At 45.4% G+C, this 21085-nt stretch overlaps 1 protein-coding gene across 1 annotated transcript; it reads right to left on the reverse strand.

Moving 5' to 3' along the window:
- Positions 1-343: 343 nt before the first annotated feature.
- TSNAXIP1 (translin-associated factor X interacting protein 1) lies at positions 344-21051 on the reverse strand. Its single transcript, XM_015413953.1, has 15 exons — positions 21046-21051; positions 20794-20900; positions 18816-18945; positions 15883-15976; positions 14612-14808; positions 12763-12898; positions 12432-12601; positions 12155-12314; positions 10966-11096; positions 9239-9367; positions 7869-8030; positions 4751-4860; positions 3700-3823; positions 1849-1952; positions 344-365 (listed from the first exon to the last, which is right to left on the reverse strand). Exons 1-15 carry the CDS (start codon positions 21049-21051, stop codon positions 344-346), a joined length of 1782 nt encoding a protein of 593 aa, XP_015269439.1.
- Between the last annotated feature and the right edge of the window lie 34 nt (positions 21052-21085).

The raw sequence follows: 21085 nt of genomic DNA on the forward strand, positions 1-21085 counted from the left end.
TGCTCTTTGTAAGCTGGGTCTGCTTTGGTTTGATAGATGTAATGATCTTAGACCAATACGAACAGAACTCAGCAATATACCCCCCCCCCGTCTTCCTTCTTCTACCTAGGCAAAGGCTGGTAACTGACAAGATCCCTTTAAATGTCCTGATAGAGCGCCACTTGCCTCTGGAGTATAGGAAACTGCTCATTCCTGTTGCTACCAGTGGAAACAAAGTCATCCCACTCCATCCATGATGAGATTTAGGCAGAGTGCCTGATGCTCAAGGAAGATAAGACCCCATTTAGTGAATCAAATGCAGGCCGGAACCAGCATGGAGATGGGAACTGAAGTGGGCAGAGCCCTACCCGCAAACCTGGCTGTACCTAAGAGGGGATGCGGAAAAACCTCGGAAGTATTAATAATTTATCTGATGCCCTTCCCTTCAAATTTCTGTGGTACACAAGCCACTTTGTTCTTTTTAACTGTACTGTCATTGTAAATAAAATGTTTTCTAGAGCACACAAACTCTGCGGTTTCAAGTGTGGTTTAACAAGATATGTGATATTCTGTCTGCCTACTGGTGGGAGCAGGGGGTCAAGAGGCTTGCTTCCTGATAGATAACCTTGCAACACCAAAGACAAAACTGGATCAGATTTTCATTGTATTTCTAACACAGAAGAGTCTTTAGCTGTTTCGAAAACTGAGTTAACGAAATAGGAAGAGTTGTTCAAATTCATTATTTCAGATTAACTCTCAGACATAGTCCAAAATTTCCACAAAGTTATTTCACAGGGCATTCCCTAAAAATGGCCTGGAAGAAAATATGTTGACCCTGGGGTATGACAATTACTAGGGCTTAACAGTTTCATGCCCCATCTTCTGCCTGCAAGTAATAGTGCTAATGGATGTGTTACAAGCCCTAACCCCCATATTAGCTCAGACAAGTTTCAAACACACAGTGAGCTGCTGTCGTTTTACCAGACCAAGACTAAGCTCAGCATGAATACTGTGTTTGCTGCCAGAAAGAGACAGAATGGTTTTATTTACACTTGTGGAAATCCCAACAGGGGCAGCAAATGAAAAAAAAAATGTTCTAAATCTGTCTGCCACAAAGTTTCAACATCCCGTTTACATGACTAGTTCTTGATAAGGGTTTCTTCATGTGATCAAGTAGGGAGTCCATAGGCAGGGTAGAGTGGGGTGCACCAGTTTGAACTTCCAGCCTGTGTCAGAACAAAACTCAGTCTCTTTATAATTGGTTAATGTGTTTTGGGAAATGGTATGGTCTGAACAGGATGCTCACATGGTTACGAAAAACAAGCAAACATAGATGATGGAGAATCTTATAGCAGACCTTGATTCTGTAGAGCCGTCTCATGTTCTGCTGGTGAGGGGGAGATGGTGATAGACAACTTAAAAACTGATAGACAACTTAAAAACTGAAAAATCACCAGGCCCAGATGGCATACATCCGAGAGTTCTGAAAGAACTCAAATGTGAACTTGTAGATCTCCTGACAAAGATATGTAATCTTTCCTTAAAATCTGCCTCCATTCCTGAGGATTGGAAGGTAGCTAATGTCACTCCCATCTTTAAAAAGGGTTCCAGAGGAGATCCGGGAAATTACAGGCCAGTCAGTCTGACATCGATACCGGGTAAATTGGTGGAAACCATTATACCTATCTCATCCTCACTTCCATACATGGCTGTGAGCAGATGAGGTTAAGAAAAACTTAGCTTTTTACATGGAAGCAGATGGAATATATTACTGCTTTGGCTGTTGGGGGGGTGGGGCAGTAGAATTGATATTTTCATCCTAGCATCTTTGCTAGAAATGTCTGTTCTCTGCAGGGCTAAGATACTCACATGTTTCCCAGTTCGGCACGTAGGTCACGTAGATATGTCTGTTTGTCATTGATATACTGATCCTTCAGCTTCGAAACCAGGGGTTCTGGCCTCCCCTCTTCATCCTGCAACAGCACAGAAGCCTGTGGTGACTGGATCTATTGAGATGTCACAAGGCCATGTGTGGTGGTGGACACCAGCTGGTTTGTGCTGGGCTAGTTACCACTGTTCTGGATGAGTGGAGGGATCCGTAACAGGAGAGTGGTGTGGAAAGTTGCGCAAGCCTAGCTGATCAATTCTCAACAAAAGCCTGAGCTTCTCTCGACTGCAGCTTACTACTCTTCAAATTACCCTGACTTTTCATATATAAACTGCCTTAATAGTTGCCATTTGAAAGGCAGCCATGATTACACAGGAACGGACTTATCCTTTGTATTAACAAACTGTCCTTAAGCTTTAGGGGTTAGGGTTTTCTGTGCCTCATTTGCTGGCCAGGATGCTGTTTAGTTCCTTCCCTTGTGGAGTATTCATCTGGGTGGATAATTGGTCATTTTCTGCCTGGTGTTTCAAGCAAAGGGAGGGCAAAAGTGCACAAGTTTCTTTTCTTTTTTTTGCCTTCTTGGTTTCCAGAAGACTGGATATGATTTTATAAAACAATTTTATTCTGCCTTTCCACCCAATCAGGACCCCCAAGGCAGTGCACATAAAGAGCATTTGACCAATTAAAGCCAACATTTTAAATTATAAAGTACTTAAATGAAAACACAAACAATACCAGAACCAGGGAGGGTGGCCAATAACGGTTATTGGAGTTATGTCAGACGAAACCAAAGAGCCTTCACCCACTGGTGGAAGACAGACAGAGGGAGACGGATGAATCTCCCTGGGGGTGAAGTTCCAAAGTTTTGGTGTCATGAGCAAGAAAGCCCTTTCTCTGGTTGCCACCCATCTAGCCTCAGATGTGAAGTAGGCAAGTGAAGTAGGGCCTCTGGGGATAACCAGAGTAAACAGACAGGCTCATATGGGAGCAGGTGGTCTGCTTGAGACTTCTTCACACCGCCTGTAACAGAGCGCCTTGTCACATGAATCAAGCAAGTGTCATTTCTGATGCTACCCACCCAAATTCTCTGCTGCTTTTTGGGTATGTGCTGCAGGTTGGATTCAACTCAATTTAGTGGCACTGAGTACGATTTAGTGGCAGCATTACGTTTGTATTTTTAGAGAAGCTCTAATCTGAACATCACATTTGCGTATTATCACACCTTGCTGGATTTCTAATGCAAGTGAGATCTTAAAGGAAATGAAGGCTGACATTCCATGCATGCACCCATGGGAGTCTCTGTAGGACTTGCATCCGAGTGTGTTGGTTTGGGCTGCTTGGGTGCAGGCCTAAGTATACCTATAGAGAATAAAACTGCTTTGCCTCCTCATTCCCTCTTCATTCTCACATTCCCTTCATTTCTCCAGCTTGTTCATCTTTAGCTGCTTGAAGGTCTTGTGTTCCCTCAAAGCACATTGCCTTCGTCTTCTGTTGCCCTGATACCTCCTGGGACTCCTGTGTGGTGCCACCTCCTTTCAATTCATCCTCAGACCCAACTTTCCCCATAACCTCTTGCAGTCTCCAACTACTGCAGCAAAGTCCATGCAATTGAAATGAATCCATGGTCTTTCTTCTGTTGTGTATGCTGAGCGAGTCGCCTTTTGCAGTGACCTGTCCTGTTCCAAAGATGTTGACAGTGCTTCGTGAATAAGTCATCAATGTCACTCCTGCAAGATTACCTACAGCTGCTGTCCTCTCCAGAGGGAGCTCAGAAGCAGAATGAACTGCTGTTCCTCTCGTGCAAAGAATATAACCACAGGATGAATACCTACCTCCAAGAATAAGAGCCTGTAGAAAATGAACTCCTCAGGAGTTTCTGGCCTGCAGCCTGCTGCGTCTACTAACTCTTGAATCTGTTCGTCGGACTTTAAGGGGAAAGCTGACTTTAGGGCACCGCTATAGCAGGGGAGAGAAGATTTCAGTCTACAGGTCTGTGTCACCAGTGCACATGTATTAAACTGTCACACAGATCTAAGCTAACAGTTATTTGCTTTGTACAGCACACAGGTCAATGAGAGAGACATTTAGCAAAGGTATGCTGTTGAATATGGCCTCATAAGAAAGTTGGAACCTCCCAGCTGACTTGAACCAAAGGTTCAGCATCTGGTTTCCCATTCTGGCTAACTGGATGCTTCAGGAAGTACACAATCAAGGCATGAGGGCCCTCCCCCCTCTCCTGCTGTTGCTGTTACACTCTTATTGGGGAAAGGCAGGAAGTGTAGCAAATGTTGACTTCTGTTTCTTAAAAACATACCAAACATAATTAAAAAACTGTCTGAACTAAAATCAATACTGAAGTCTGCTAGCTGCCATCTCCTTTCCCAGAATGCCACTTTGTTATGTCTTAGCGTCTAAACAATCAAACACCAAATTTACCTCAACTATTACTCCTAGTTACATTGCTGCCTCTGACCCTTGGGGAACTACCAGTGGTGTGTTGTATCTTTCCCACATTTGTATCCCACCTTGGGTTACATATGCCTTGTTAAAAGAGCCAGTTTGGTATAGTGATTAAGTACATGGACTCCAGTCTGGGAGAACTAGATTTGATTCCCCACTCCTCCACATTCAGCTGCTGGATGACCTTGGGTAAGCCGCTGTTCTCTCAAAAGCAGTTCTCTCAAAGCTCTCTCAGCCCCACCTACCTCACAGAGTGTCTGTTGTGGGGAGAGGAAAGGAAGGAGATTGTAAGAAGCTCTGCGACTCCGACTGAAGGGTATCCAATCTCTTCTTCTTAAAATCAACAGGGGTTTCTAGTGCAGCCCTTGTGCCTTGTCTTTCAAAGATGCCCACAAACAATTCCTCCCCAAGCCAAACACTTACATGAATTGTTCGCTGGTCAACTGGCCTGTATTGTCCGAGTCCACATTAGTCAGTTCCTTTAACAGAGTGGCAAGTTGCTGGAGTTGGCTGTGGTATACCCCTTCGTCGAGCTGTGATCACAAAAGCAGCAGAGTTCAGTTAAAGCGTCTCACGTAGTGCCGCCTTCAGGTCGGAATGCAAAATTGGAAGTGCCCGCCCCAAATGCAGCTCCAGTTCAATGCCTTCCAGACCTTTGCTTATAGTTCGTTCAGTGTAGCGGGGCAAGTGCAGAACATCCTCTCGTTTCCAGTCATTCTACAATTGGCATGAACTGGCAGTAGCTACAGTCAATAAGCAAATTAATACCTTGAATAGCCGAAATCGATAAGAGGATCAATCACTGCTGCATGTGCCCTTCCACCTACTTGCACATAAATCCCAAATCTCTGTGTGCTTAGAAACAAAACAGTAAGACCTGGTAATCTGATGGGGTAAGACGTTCTGGACTGGCTTCTTCACATGCAGTTGTTCAAGCTCTTGCTATCATATTGAAAGGGAAAAGGCAGGAGGGAGTTCTGACCCTCTTGTATAATAACAGTCAAGACTTAAATCAGCAGACTGACCTCAGGCCATCTGGCTTGGCTTTAACAACATTTTGGTTTTAACCCAGCTATTGTGGAAGAATACCAGGTGGCACATCTTTGGGGGCCTGGGCACCTTAGTGGGACTTGCATCCAAACCAGTGTGCCTAGATTTGAGCAGCATAGTTAAGAACATAAGAGATGCCAATGTTGGATCAGGCCAAAGGCCCATCCAGTCCAACACTCTGTATCACACAGTGGCCAGAAATATCAGTGCCATCAGGAGGTCCACCACTGGGGCCAGGACATTAGAAGCCCTCCCACTGTTGACCCCCCCAAGCACCAAGAAGACAGAGCATCACTTGCCCCAGAGTCCCTATCTATACCTTGTGGCTAATAGCCACTGATGGACCTCTGCTCCATATGCTTATCTAATTCCCTCTTGAAGCCGTCCATGCTTGTAGCCGCCACAACTTCCTGTGGCAGTGAATTCCAAGTGTTAATCACTCTTTGGGTGAAGAAGTACTTCCTTTTATCCGTTCTAACCCGACCGCTCAGCAATTTCATGGAGTGCCCACGAGTTCTTGTATTGTGAGAAAGGGAGAAAAGTACCTCTTTCTCTACCTGCTCTTTCCCATGCATAATCTTATAAACCTCAATCATGTCACCCCTCAGTCATCGTTTCTCCAAGCTAAAGAGCCCTAAGCGCCTTAACCGTTCCTCATAGGGAAAGTGTTCCAACCCTTTTATCATTCGAGTTGCTCTTTTCTGCACTTTTTCCAAAGCTATAATATCCTTTTTAAGGTGTGGTGACCAGAATTGCACACAGTATTCCAGATGAGGTCGCACCATTGATTTATATAGCGGCATTATGATATTGGCTGATCTGTTTACAATACCCTTCCTAATAATCCCCAGCATAGCATTGGCCTTCTTTATTGCAGTCACACACTGTCTCGACATTTTCAGTGAGTTATCCACTACAACTCCAAGATCTCTCTCTTGATCAGTCTCTGCCAGTTCAGACCCCATCAACGTGTATTTATAGTTAGGATTTTTGGCTCCAATGTGCATCACCTTGCACTTGGCCACATTGAACCCCATTTGCCATGTTGACGCCCACTCGCCCAACTTTGACAGATCCCTTTGGAGTGCCTCACAATCCTCACTGGTTTTCACCACCCTGAACAACTTCGTATCATCCGCAAATTTAGCCACTTCACTGCTTACTCCCAACTCCAAATCATTAATGAACAAGTTAAAAAGCAGTGGACCAAGTACTGATCCCTGCGGTACCCCACTGCTTACCACCCTCCACTGAGAAAATTGCCCACCTACACTCACTCTCTGTTTTCTATGAACTAGCCAGTTTTTGATCCATAAAAGGACTTGTCCTTCTATCCCATGATTTTTGAGCTTACTTAGGAGCCTTTGATGAGGAACTTTATCAAAAGCTTTCTGGAAGTCAAGGTAAATAATATCTATTGGATCCCCCTTGTCCACATGTTTGTTCACCCCCTCAAAGAACATTAACAGGTTAGTGAGACAAGATCTTCCCTTACAGAACCCATGTTGAGTCTGCCTCAATAGGTTTTGTTCATCTATGTGCCTACTAATTCTTTCCTTAATAATGGTTTCCACCAATTTACCCGGTATCGACGTCAGACTGACAGGCCTGTAATTTCCCGGATCTCCTCTGGAACCCTTTTTAAAGATGGGAGTGACATTAGCTACCTTCCAATCCTCAGGAATGGAGGCAGATTTTAAGGAAAGATTACATATCTTTGTCAGGAGATCTACAAGTTCACATTTGAGTTCTTTCAGAACTCTCGGATGTATGCCATCTGGGCCTGGTGATTTATCAGTTTTTAAGTTGTCTATCAGTTTTAGGACCTCCTCTCTCATCACCTCAATCTGACTCAGGTCTTCCAACACCCCTCCTGAAATCAGTGGTTCTGGAGTGGGCAAGCACTTCTCATCTTCCACAGTGAAGACGGAGGCAAAAAATGCATTTAGCTTCTCAGCCATTTCCCTATCATCCTTCAATACTCCTTTTACCCCTTGGTCGTCCAAGGGCCCCACTGCCTCCCTGGCTGGTTTCCTGTTTCTAATGTATTTGAAGAAAGTTTTATTGTTGGTTTTTACGTTTTTTGCTATATGCTCCTCATATTCCCTTTTTGCCTGCCTGACCTCAGACTTGCATTTTATTTGCCATAGCCTGTGTTCCGTTTTATCAGCCTCACTGTGACTAGCTTTCCACTGCTTAAAGGAATTCTTTTTACTTTTTACAGCCTCCATTACTCTGTTTGTTAACCATGCAGGCTTTTTCCTATACCTGTTTGTGCCTTTCCTAACCTGCGGAATATATATTTTTTGAGCTTCTAGGATCGTAGTTTTAAATAGATCCCAAGCTTCCCCAATTGTTTTGACCCTTTCTACTTTTCCTTTCAGTTTCCTCCCCACGTGTCCCCTCATATCAGAGAAACGGCACCTATTCCCTGGGTTTTTTATACACATAAACAAGGAAGAGTATGATGAGCTTTGGTAAAACTACTCACGTTTCCAGTCAGTATGTTATAAAACAGGGACATCGCTTCGTTGGACCGATAGAGCTTCATCATTTCGTAGGTAGTGTATGTCCAGTCAAAAGCAATCGTATCACCGTATTTTCTCTGGAAGTAGTTGAGGAAGAACCCTGACAGGCTGGATCGCTTTCCTTTCTGCAAAAGAGGCAGTAGTTACAGGAAGAGGCCTCGGCTGTTGGCGTCACCCACTTTGGAGCCACCATTTTGAATCACAAGTTGGTCTTCCTGCCAGTCCTTCCCCCTGTAGTAATTTCAGAAGGAAGGTACAGTGAAAATGATTCACCTTGGTGAAGACAGTGATTGCTAAACTTATAAGATATTTTGCAGTTCAGTGATCAGATGCTTGGATTGCCAGCTCTCAAGGTCTAAACTTAGCACATTAAACAGGGGAACAAGTGAGGGGCCAGAATGAAGGGTCACAGGGTATTTTCTGCTTGGCTTGAGAGCATCTGTCATTTATTTCATCCCAGTTCTGTTTCCTGGCCCTCCAGCTACCATATCCAGCACCCTCTAGTCACCTCTGGGTTCACCTCCCCTCTACAGGCATGGCACTTCAACTTCCAGGCTCCACTTCGTTTGCAGTCAGAGCCTCTGGAGAAATGAGTGTGTGATTTTTTTTTTTACATACATAATTTTTTATTTGGTTTTAACACATTATAGGACAGGGAGGGTGTAAGGATAGAAGGGTACAAGCGATGGGATAAGACATAAAGGGAAGTTCCGTCAAGTTTATAAAATAGCTGTTACAAACTTTCCATCTTAATTTTTTGTTTCCAAATCTCTCTCTTTTATATATTTACTGAAGTTAGTAACACTTAATCAAATCGCTAAAATCTATAGTGGATCCTGGGAAAAGTTTCTATACAGTTCAAGTTAGAGTTTCTCCAAGTTTATAGTAATTGTATTCATTATTCATGGTCTTCAAAGTTTCTTTCCACCCAGTCGTAAAATGGTCTCCAATTGTCTCTCACTTTTTGAGAGATGAGTGTGTAATTTTTTGTATGTGCTCCTTTCCATGAGCGAAGGCTTAGCCTGGTTTATGGCTATGGAAGAATACGTATGTGTCAAAAATACTCTTGATATGGGGTTCTTAAAGCCCCATCTTGGGGCTGCAGCTCAGTGGGAGAGCCTCGGCTTAGCATGCAGAAGGTCCCAGGTTCAATCCCCAGCATCTCCAGGCAGTAGGTGATGTGAAAGGCCTCAGCCTGAGATCCTGAAGAGCTGCTGCCAGTCCAAATAGACAATGCTGACCTTGATGGAACAATGGGTCTAAGAGTGTAGAAGGCAGCATGCCCCTCCTCAGACACTTAGCCGTAATAGACATGGGGGTGCAGAACACAGACCTGTTGGTCTACTGTAATCTTTTCTCTCCAGATTTCCCTTAAGAGAGCCACAACCTCTTTCTTCGTCAACTTCTTGTTTCGAACCATGCCGTCATACCTCAGATATATAGGGACTTTCTCACTTTTCCCCTAAGGACAAGAAAGTGTATCAAACCCTGGATAAAACAAAGCAAACCTAAATCAAAGCACAGGGCAGAGCTGTTTCCCCCCCCTTTTTTTTCTGATCCCAGCTTTTGGATCCACAAGGCAGTTATGATACCTTAAAATCACAAAACAGACAAGATACGGAGTAGAACAAAGACCCATAAGTGGCACATAAATCTGAAGGCACCAGGCATCTTTGAAAGAGGGCTTCCTTGCCATTACTGTTTCCCTTGCCGTACCAACTACAGAGCAGTGTGCTGTACTTCGTGAGTGGACTGGTTTCAGTCTTACACAGTCCGCTTACTCCCCCCCCCCAACTCCTTATAGTGCCCTGACAGGTTTTAAATGGACAGAGCAGGGACACAGGAAATCTTAATAGTTAAAAGCATAATTAATTCGCATCAAGTGAATCTGAATGTTCATTCTTGCTTATCACCATAAACAATGCCAGCCAAAAGCCTGCCTAGGCCCGCATTCTTCATTATAGTCCCAGCAACTAGCAGGTGTTGCAGCCTAGCGGAAATTAGCCAGTGTTCTCATAGTGCCCCGTGGTTTCTCTTCTGCTGGCCTGCATTCTACATCACACTTTCAAATCATGGGGAGTGAAGAGGAAGCCTTGGAAAGACTTCACCTTAGAAAGCATTCCCTGAAGACAGGGTGTTTTGAAACTCACTGATCTGGAGGGCAAGAATGATTTCCCGTCCCCTCATTGTTCTATGAGAAAGAATTTCACAAGGCCTCCAAGGCTCGGTGCCTTGGAGATATAGACTCTGTGAGCACCTAGTTTCCTCGCCTATCAGCTACAAGCCAGAATGAGAAACAATAAGGGCCAAACTAAAATATGGCATTTCATTTTAAGATCTGTGAACTGCTCTCTATTTCCAGGCCAGATAGCAGCAGGGAAAGGAAGACCTGTATTGGGGTCAGAGGTCATTTCGGGGGGGGGGGTCGCGGGGGATCGCAGTTGCAAAGGGAGGGTAAGTTGCTTCCTCCCTGCCTCTCCCCACCCCTGCCTGCCTGGGGCCAGGGAGGGCCTTCGCGGGGCTTCCTTGCACTCCCGCCGGCCTTGCAGGTCCACCGCCGGGCCCCTCATGGGGCTCGGCAGTGGAGCTGGGACCGTTGGGGGCGGGGTGTGTGGCCTTATGACACACTTCCCGTTATGTCAGGGGGTGTGGCCTTATGACACACTTCCGGTGATGTCAGGGGGTGTGGCCTTATGACACACTTCCGGTGATGTCAGGGGGTGTGGCATATGCTAATGAGTTATGCTAATGAAGTCCCCTAGCTCTTTTTCTACGAAACAACCCCTGATTGGGGTTGTGGCACAGAGTGGGAGGGGGTTTAATGCTTTCTTTTCCCACTTTGCTCCCCCCCCCACAGCTACTACTTTCCCTTTCTGTGGGATACATACAGATACGCCTACGATTTGAGGGCAGGGGGGAGGATTAAGCTCAGGTCTCAATTGACAGATACACAGATGCATGCACCTATCTGTCATTTAGCTTGAAGAAAATAAGGTGGGATTATTCATTCATGTCCAAAGGGAGAAATCTCACTGGGACCAACGAGCAGCTCGGCCATACCAGCGGTACGAAGGTTTCCTTCTCTCTCAGAATCAAAGCCCCAAGATCTTCCAGAAGCACGTCCACTAGCTGGTCACTAGTCTTGCCTTCGGACAGAGCGTTCCACCGGTCAGGGCCACCAGAAATCACCTCTGCAAGAACAGCAGGAAGATGACAGCTGTCAGATAAGGTGGAACCATCACAACTAGCTGGAAATCAGAGGGACCATTGCTGTAGCTAATAGTAAAGTGTTTGGGTTCTGTGCCAATTAGAACAACCGTCCACAGACAAGTTTGGCAGTCTCTATCTACTTGGGAGAATCCCCACTTGTGCAAAAAAAAAAAAGTATGTTCTAAGTGAAGGAACTGAGAGGGAGGACTAAACCAGTCTTATGTTGACAGAATATGTTCCACTGATGATCAGTAGGTGCTGAAAGCAAAAAAAGAGAGAAAGAATGCTTGGATTCTGTTGATTTCAACAGGACTTAAGGGGACAGGGAAGTGCACAAGTGGACTTGGTTCAATGGGTCTTAAATGCTCTACTTTTCTTTTGGATTGCATACCATGTTTGCAGATCGCACTGCACATCAAAGCGTGTACCTTTGTGTCCCACGTGACTGCCTATCCTTTCTTCATAATCTCTCTTCATAATACCCCTCTTTTCTTGATCCATCTCTCTCATGCCTGTTTCTTTTCATAAAGGCTTGGATCCTGACTAGCGTTTCTGTGGGTGCAAGGACGTCCATTCATGGAGGCAGGAAAATTGTGCTCTGTGAGTGGAAGTCCTTGCACCCACGGGAAGGCTGGCGGGGATCTAATGCAATGTCTCAAATCCCACTAATACTCAAACTGTCAACTTGATGTCAAAATAAACTGATATAGCACCTACAGATGTGCTTTGTGCAGTGTATTTGGAGCACAGAAGTTGATTTTAGTTCCCAGGTTCAGAACAGAAGGATTCTTGGATGTGTATCACTGCAACATCCCTCCTTGGAAGATATGGAGAGACAAACTGGCAAGCTCAAGAGATACCTGCACATTTGATTGATGATGTAAAGTAATGTGGAGAAGGGGGGGAAGCATTGCGGGAAGCCACCGGAGGGAGGGGAGGAAATGGGAATGGGGTAGACAATGGAAAGGATGAAATGGTTTAATTCTAAATGTTGAATTCCTAAGAAAATAAAATTTGTTTACCAAAAAAAAAGAGATACCTGCACATTTGTCCCAGTCGGGACGGGGTGTGGAAGTACGCTGGACATTGATAAGTTCATTGTAGAATTGGTCTCGCTCCTCCGCAATCTGCCTGTGGACATCCAGCATCGTGTTGTATTCTTCTTGGAGATCTTGAAAGTCCGTCTCGAGAACCGTCATCTGAAAGGCAGTATTGATACCTAGCAGGGCAATGGGGGCCCAAATGTGTGGCTTTGCCACATGAACACAGAATCCAACATCCCAGGTAGCATCAGGAAGGACCAACGCTTTGGGTACCTTTTCAAGCAAATCAGTATATTTGTTCTCCTGAGATTCAAAGTCTCTTCTAGGCACCACGTCCCCATAGTTGGCTTTCATGGTGTTCAGCTCTACTTGGGCTTTAGTAAGGTCCCGCCGTGCTGTCTTCAAAGCCAGCGTTAACGTCACCGGATCTTCTCCCTTCTCATCTTTAAAACATTTTAAAAAAAAATAACTGTGGGACAAAATATCTAAAAACACAAATAAAAAAGCAGCACCAATCCTATGCCCCAAACAACTAAAATTATCACGGTGCCTCCTTCCTGCTTTATGACAAAGCTCATTTTGGATGGACAATCGCATTGGCTACCTTGGACTTTGGTGAGCTTCATTTCCTCCTTCAGTCGGTACATTTCATTAAGATCCAGCAGCAACAGCTTGCGGGCATCGCGCTCGTTCAGATAGCGGAGGTTCTCCTCAGCCACCGCCTTCCGTAGCTTACTCACCTGTGCAAGGCCAGAGAGAAGAGACCCTGATTCACGGGCCCTGACAAACTTACTTTGCAAGCTCAGCAGCAGAAGCGAATGCCACAGCGCCAACGCTTGATGGGCTGAGGTAAGTCGGCAACGGGGGGGGGGGGGGGAGAACTTCTGAAATGGTGATATCTGACACAGTCCTTCCTGAGAGGAAAGTTAACAAGTTTCAAGGAATGGAAGGAACTGAGATTCAACAAGCTTATGCAGAGGAAGAGGAAAGAGGCGGCTGACTGTTAGGAAGTGGCCACGCCTCAGTGGTAGAGCATCTGCTTGCCATGCAGAAGGTCCCAGGTTCAATCCATGGCATTTTCAGGTTGTTTTTTTTAAAAAAAAGATCAAGTGATACAAAAGACCTCCACCTGAGGTCCTGGAGAGCTACTGCTGGTCTGAGTAGACAATACTGGCTTTGATAGATGAATGGTCTGACTCAGGGCTTTTTTTGTATAAAAAGCCCAGCAGGAACTCATTAGCATAATAGGCCATACCCAACAGCAGGAACTCATTAGCATATTAGACCACACCCTGACAGCACAGCACATTCACATATCAGGCCACACCCACCTTTTGCTTCTTATTCTCTTTACCTTGTTTGTTGTCAAAACCCAGGGCTTTTTGCATGTTAGGCCACACACCCCTAATTGTAGCCAACCCTATTGAGTTTCTGCTGTTGAGTGTGGCCTATTATGCTAATGAGTTCCTGCTGGGCGTGGCCAACTTGGGAGCCAGCCGGAACTTCGTTCCTGTGCGTTCCTGCCCAAAAATAGCCCTGGCTCTGACTCAGTGTAAGGCGACAGCTCCATGTGTACATGTGTGTTCTTGGGTTAGGAAGCCCTGCGCCTCCACATCATCCCACAACAGATTTGAAGCTCTGATTCATTGTATCAAGGAGCTCTGGCTGGAAGAGGCTGTCCAAAGATGCAGGCAGAGGTCTTTCCAGCTTAGCTACAAGGGAACCTTTGAAGTGGAGGTGCAGGGAACTGAACTTGCAAAGTGTGTGCTGCACCATAGAACTGCGATCCCTTTCTGGAAAAGTGGGCACCATAACAGGATGGATCTAAGCCATGGAGTTGGATCCAAAGGACACTTCCTCTCATTGCAGAAGTCCTTCCACTCACAGAAAGACTCCTCCTGGGATCAGGGGGAAAAGATCTTTAGATCTAGTCATAGGTTTCCATTAAATCAAATGATATTTTTTAAGGATAGCTGCTTGTACACCACTTATGGGAGAAGCCGTGCCCAACTTGCTCAGCCCACCACAATTAGAACAGCATTCCCAAACTTCTCATGGAACGCTTTCACCTGGCTGACACTCTCCCCATCCCCAGCACTGCATTATCACCTAGAGAGGAACGCGAGAGGGCTTTGAAAGAAGGGCAGGGCCTGGGCTTGACAAGGGGCAGCGATTGCATTAGCTGAGATACACAATTATCACATGAAAATGAGTCAGTCTATTGGTCCATGAAGGTCAGTATCGTCTACTCAGACGGGCAGCAGCTCTCCAGGGTATCAAGGGCGAGGTCTTTCACATCATATACCGACTGATCCTTTTAACTGGAGATGCCAAAGATTGAACCTGAGACCTTCTGTACGCAAAACAAGTGTTCTACCATTGAGCCAAGGCCCCTCCCAGAGCTCTCTAAACGTAAATGCTTTAAGATGTGGATGGGTAGGGATCCATCTCACCTGGATCTCCAAAGAGCATTTCTCCTCCTTCATTTGGTCAATGAGCTTTAGCAGATGGATCCTGTCCCTCTTCAGCTGTGCTATTTCAACTTTCTCTTGCTCCTGAAAAGCCAGGATCTGCTGAGTGCATTGGTCGGAGGCCGTAACCAAAAAGGCGTTCACCGACTCCAAGGAATATATTTTCTCCCGCAGGTGTGCTAGAGAGGGTCAAATGCAGAAATCCCCAGAGATGTTATCTTCCAGAGCTTGGGGTAGAAATGCCCTTCCCAACGGACTGAGGCCATAAGACTTCCTTCCTTTTCTGTGTGTTTTTGCTGGAAAGCCCTGCCTTAGGACTCTCGTGCACATACACTGAACCTAAGATCACTGCCCATTCCCTATAAGTGATGACTGATGCCTCTTGCTCTGAATTATTGCATCAAAATGTCTGTGCTGTAGCAATCTTGAGTATGTTGTTCAGGTGTGTATCTGTAAGCTGCAAACCTACTTTTGATTTATTGACATTCATTATAGAAATCTCATGGTCAGTGTTCTGAGCCTAGGCCCGAGGAAAAAACATGAAATGGCTGGGCATTGTGAGCTTTTGTACATAAGTTGCTTCACGTGCTGGTCCAGATTATGAGAAGGCATCTTGACACAGACTGAGGGCTATTTGTTTGTCTACAAAACTATCGTCTTCCCCAGAGAAGTAACTACAGCTGTGCTGGACACACATTCTCAGCCTAATCCACCTCACTGGCTTGTTGTTATTCCTCCTCTAAAATAGTTCACATTGCTTTCTTACTGAGAAAGACTGGATCATGAGGGAACATATGGGGAAAGGGGTCCCTGACCATAAAGGACTTTAAAGGTGGGAGGAGGGGGAAGAGCCTCAGCCAGTGCTTTATCAGACTCTCTCAATCGCACAGGAGAGGTTTGCCTATCTCTCTCCCCTGTACGGTTGAGAGAGTCTGGTAAAGTAAGCTGTGATGTAGCAGCAGCAGCAGAACTGGAAAAGAAAGCAGGAAACAGCAAGGGCCTTGCGGGCCGGATTGCAGCCATGCGAGGGCCTGATCCAGCCCCCGGGCCGCATGTTTGACACCCCTGAGCTACAGTATTAGACTGAGATTTGGGTTAAAATCCCCATTCAGGGTTGAAGCAGACCAGAAAAGATCTGTGAATTGGAATCTTCCATGGCTTTAAAAGAATGGGAAAGGATCACTGGATGAGAGGGGATTTAACTTGTTCAGAATTGATGTTACAGGTGGCTGTGATAGCTTCAAGGTTCTTACCTAGGGCTGCTTCATATTCCTTCTTGATAGATGCCAACAAGGGCTTGTAGGTTTTAAATTCTTCCATGAACAACTCAAATACTTCTCTATAAGGCTAATAGAGAGAGAGAGAGAGAGAAATCAGTACTACCACCAGGCCTGTTATTACAGTGATACTTTATTTAATATTCAGGGGTTGTGTACTTCCACTGGGTTTCCCAAATGGATGTGACCCTTCCTGCTACTGCTATCAGACTGCATGTGCAATATGTGAAGATGCCAGATTGGATCTGGCCAGCTTTTTCACTCAACCTCATCCAATTGTCCTTTTTATTACAGTCTGCATCACACATGCCTTTTGTTCATAGTCCCCAGAATAGACTTTTGGGTGGTGAAAAGGGGACCTCCTCTTTCCTTTTTCACCATCAGAAAAGCTGGTTGGATAAAAAAGAAAAAGAAAAGCTGGTTGGATGTCAGAAAGGTTATACAGCCCAGTAAGACTGAAAATGTAAGAGAAATAGATTCACTTACAGAAACGTTGTGGGTGGAAATAGTGTGCCCAAAAGGGATAAGAGAACAAGTCTTCTTGTGGATTAAAAACTGATTAATTAACAGGAAACAGAGAGTGAGTATAAATGGGCAGCTTTCACAGTGGAAGGTAATAAGCAGTGAGGTACTGCAGGGCTCAGCACTAGGTCTGCTGCTTTTTAACTTGTTCATTAATGATGTGGAGTTGGGAGTAAGCAGTGAAGTGGCTAAGTTTGCAGATGACACTAAGTTGGTGTGTGGTGTGTGGTGGTGAAAACCAGAGAGGACTATGAGGTGCTCCAGAGGGATCTGTCAAGGCTGGATGAGTGGACATCAATGTAACAAATGAGGTTCAACGTGGGCAAAGTAATGCATATTGGAGCCCCAAATCTCAACTATATACATTGATGGGGTTTGATTGGCGGTGATTGACCAGGAAAGAGATCTTGGAGTCGTGGTAGATAATTCACAGAAAATGTTGACTCAGTGTGCGACTGCAATTAAAAAAGCAAATGCTATGCTGAGGATTATTAGGAAGGGGATTGAAAACAAATCAGCTGGTATCATAATGGCCCTGTATAAGTCTACAGTGCAGCTTCATTTGGAATACAGTGTATAGTTCTGGTCACAGCACTTCAAAAAAGATATTATAGCATGGGGAAAGGTGCAAAAAAGGGCAACTAAAATTATTAAGGAAATGGAACGCTTTCCCTATGAAGAAAAGTTAAAGAGGTTAGGGCCTTTTATCTTGGAGAAATAATGACTGAGGGGTGACATGATAGAGGTTTACAAACTTATGCATGGGATAGAGAAGATAGAGACAGAAATACCTTTCTCCCTTTCTCACAATGCAAGAACTCGTGGGCACTCCATCAAATTAATGAGCTGTAGGTTTAGAAAAGATAAAAGGAAGTACTTCTTCACCCAAAGAGTAATTAACACATGGAATTCATTGCCACAGGAAGTGGTGGCAGCTACAAGTATAGACAGCTTCAAGAGGGGACTGGATAAACATATGAAGCAAAGGTTCATCTGTGGCCAGAGGTCATTTCGGGGGGGATCGCAGTTCCCCCAGGGTGAGGTGCGAGGGGGCGGGGCACACGATGAAGCCCCGCCCCTTGCTTCCGGCCGCCCCGCTTCCAGCCCTCATTCAGCCAGGAGGAGGCAGGAGAAGAGGGAGGGTAAGTTGCTTCCTCCCCGCCTCTCCCCACCCCTGCCTGCCTGGGGCCAGGGAGGGCCTTGGCAGGGCTTCCTCACACTCCCGCCGGCCTTGCAGGTCCACCACCGGGCCCCTGATGTCAGGGGTGTGGCATATGCTAATGAGTTATGCTAATGAGTTCCCCAGCTCTTTTTCTATGAAACTACCCCTGTCTGTGGCTATTAGCCACAAGGTAGGATTGCCAGGTCTCTTTGAGACACCAGCAGGAGGAAGTGACATCACATGTCACCCGGAAATGACACAGGCATATTGAGGGTGATGCTCTGGTTTTTGAGGAAACTCTATGGTAAAATTTCCCTCAAACCATAGTTTTGCTAAAAAAAAACAGAGCACCAACATGCCTACATCACTTCTGGGTGACATTGGCACATCACCCAACATTGCTCTTGGGGGGGAGGGAGGGGGGATTTTCTCCTGCCAGCCAGCTGGAACACTCTGTCTGGGGCAGTGACGCTCAGTATTCTTGGTGCTATGGGGGCCACAGTGGGAGGGCTTCTGGAGTTCTGGCCCCACTGGTGGACCTCCTGATGACACCTGGGTTTTGGCCACTGTGTGACACAGAGTGTTGGACTGGATGGGCCACTGGCCTGATCCAACTTGGCATTTCTTATGATCTTCTTCGTGGTCTCTGTGCTTCACACCAATGGGTTTAGTGCGCCTGCGCTGACCCGACCGGTGCCGTAGCAAGCTATGTTTCAAAGGATTTTCGCGCGAGTCCGCCAACAGCAGAGGTTAGAGAAGGGATATGCCATATGTTTCTTTGCTATTTGATCTTTTCTGGGGGATCTTATTTTGTTAACTGTCAGGGTGTTTGTGGTGTATTTTAACTTGGTATTTTACTGTTTTTATTGCAAGTCACTTGGTGGGCCAGCCATGGCTGAAAAACAAGGTTTAAACAGGCACTGACAGATTTTCTTTGACTTCACAGCTAGCCCAAACACTCATGAGCCAGACAATGGGGTTCCACTCTAGATCTGAGGTTTACAGTCATAAGAACATACGAAGAGCCCTGCTCGATCAGACCCAGCATCCTGTCTCACAAAGCAGCAAAAACTAGTTGCCTCAGAGGGGCAACCAATGCTGCTTCTTATCATAATGAGCAACCAATGCTGCTTCTTATCACTGGTTTGTAGAGTTTTACCGCCTCTGAGCGTGGAGGTTCCCAGTAGCCCTCAATGTCCCTGTAAGAGTTGCTTAGTCCTCAGACCTGGAGTCTAAGCTCCTGAACTCTCCCTTTCGTTAGATCCAGAGACAGCAGCTCTGTCCTCAGGTGGGATTCCAGCATTTCAAGGTAGCGTGGCTTTGAAGTGAGAAGACTGACTGGACTTTTGGCACCGCTGTAGAATGACAGAAAATTAAATGCAACCCTTCAACCCAGAAAACGCATTTCCATGTTTAAACGTTCGTCCTGGTTTGTCCTTTGGCCTGTTCTAACCAGTGTTCCCTCTAAGCTGAGTTGGTGTGAGCTCGCTCACAGTTTTTTAGTCCCTGGCTCACACATTTTTGTCTTAGCTCAGGAAGGATGGCTCCAGAGCTAACTAATTTATGCAGTAGCCAAATCACTTGCTCACAACTTTAATACCGGTAGCTCACAAAGCAGACTTTTTGCTCACAAGACTCCACAGCTTAGAGGGAACATTGGTTCTAACCTCCCCACACTTTTTATGATTTGAGGAGCTGTTCTGTTCCGCTGCAGCTTTTCGTTGGAAATGGCACAGTCTGTTGTAGTTTACAAGTTTAACTTTTTATGATGCAATTTGCTTTTACTGGCATGTGTGTTTTTTCTTATGCTCCACCTTGGGAGTTTTCAACTGAAAATGTGGAATATAAATATTTTAAATAAATAAATGCCATTGTTGATTATTGCATAAGATTTCTCTTCCAAAAATACCCACAGTTCCATATATAACTTCGATACATTCTCTAGGATTGTCAACCTCCAGGCAGGGCCCACGGTTCTTTTGGATTATAGCTGACCCTCAGACAACAGAGATCAGATCCCCTGGAGGAAATGCCAGCTTTAGAGGATGGACTCTATGGCATCATATCCTGATCAGCTCCCTTCCCAGGCACCATCCCCAAATATCCAGCAATTTGCCAAAGTAGAGGTGGTGTTTATAATACTCTTGAAGGTGTTATTCTCAAAGAGATTATTAACATGTTTAGTGGAAAGTTACAGCACATGTTTTGGCAGTGAATACTTAGGTTAACAAGCTGTTACATTTTATCGCTTTCTTTAGATTCAGAAGTAATTCTTTTATGTATCTTAGATCATACTAAGAAAATAACAAAGATGTAGCCTGACTGAAATCAGCAAAATCAGTATTTGACAAATACTGAAACCAGTATTTGACAAATACTGGAAACAGGTTAGTAATGTCCTATATAAAAAGTAAAGGTTCCCTTGCTCGAAAGCCAGTCGAATCCAACTCTAGGGTTGCGGTGCTCATCTCCGTTTCGAAGCCGAAGAGCCAGCACTGTCCAAAGACGTTTCCGTGGTCATGTGGCCGGCATGACTAAACACCCAGGCGCACGGAACACTGTTACCTTCCCACCGAAGTAGTACCTATTTATCTACTTGCAATTTCTTGCTTTCGAACTGCTAGATTGGCAGGAGCTGGAACTAGAGACGGGAGCTCACTCCGTCTTGCGGCACCCGGGTCTCGAACTGCTGAACTACTGACCTTCCACAGCCTGCAGTTCAGCGTCTTAACCACTTGAGCCACCACAGCTCCAATGTTCTATATAGGATAGGACTAATATAACAAACTTAAGTGATCAGATTTTGGGAGGCTGCAAAAGCCACATGGATTCTACCGTGTATTCGGTTTTAACTGGTATTTTGAACACATGAAGCTGCCTTATACTGAACCAGACCCTTGGTCCATCAAAGTCAGTATTGTCTACTCTGACTGGCAGTGGCTCTCCAGGGTTTTAGGCAGAGGTCTTTCACATCACCTACTGCCAGATCCTCCAACTGGAGATGCTGGGGATTGAACCTGGGGCCTTCTGCACACAAAGCAGATGCTCTACCACTGAGTCACAGGCTCTAATTTTGGTACTAGTTAGCCACTGAACCGAAGCTCAGATTGAAAACCGGGACAATCAGATCACTCAAATCATAACTTTCTGTTTAACTGTGCAAAGTCTTCACTTTCATTAGATAGTCACCCCCCCACGTATACCTTTTTAATTCAGGGCAATCACAAGGCTTCCTTTTGGGCAGGATAGTGTGGCTTGGTGTGTATGCCGGCCAGGAGGACACATGACTGCTAGAGCGCTCCTGGGCCTTCTGCACACAAAGCAGATGCTCTACCACTGAGTCACAGGCTCTAATTTTGGTACTAGTTAGCCACTGAACCGAAGCTCAGATTGAAAACCAGGACAATCAAATCACTCAAATGAAAACTTTCGGTTTAACTGTGCAAAGTCTTCACTTTCATGAGATAGTCACCCCCCGCATATACCTTTTTAATT

Source organism: Gekko japonicus, unplaced genomic scaffold (genome assembly GCF_001447785.1).
Source record: "Gekko japonicus isolate JY-2015 unplaced genomic scaffold, Gekko_japonicus_V1.1 scaffold1921, whole genome shotgun sequence".
Classification (NCBI taxonomy): Eukaryota; Metazoa; Chordata; class Lepidosauria; order Squamata; family Gekkonidae; genus Gekko; species Gekko japonicus.

Bases quoted from the DNA above. Each gene is read 5' to 3' on its own strand.
- TSNAXIP1 (XM_015413953.1), bottom strand. The intron at 12,602-12,762 runs GTAGCCAATGCG...AATGTTTTAAAG, and splicing joins GAAGCTCACCAAAGTCCAAG to ATGAGAAGGGAGAAGATCCG. The intron at 11,097-12,154 runs GTATCTCTTTTT...CTGTTCTTGCAG, and splicing joins CGACTGGGACAAATGTGCAG to AGGTGATTTCTGGTGGCCCT.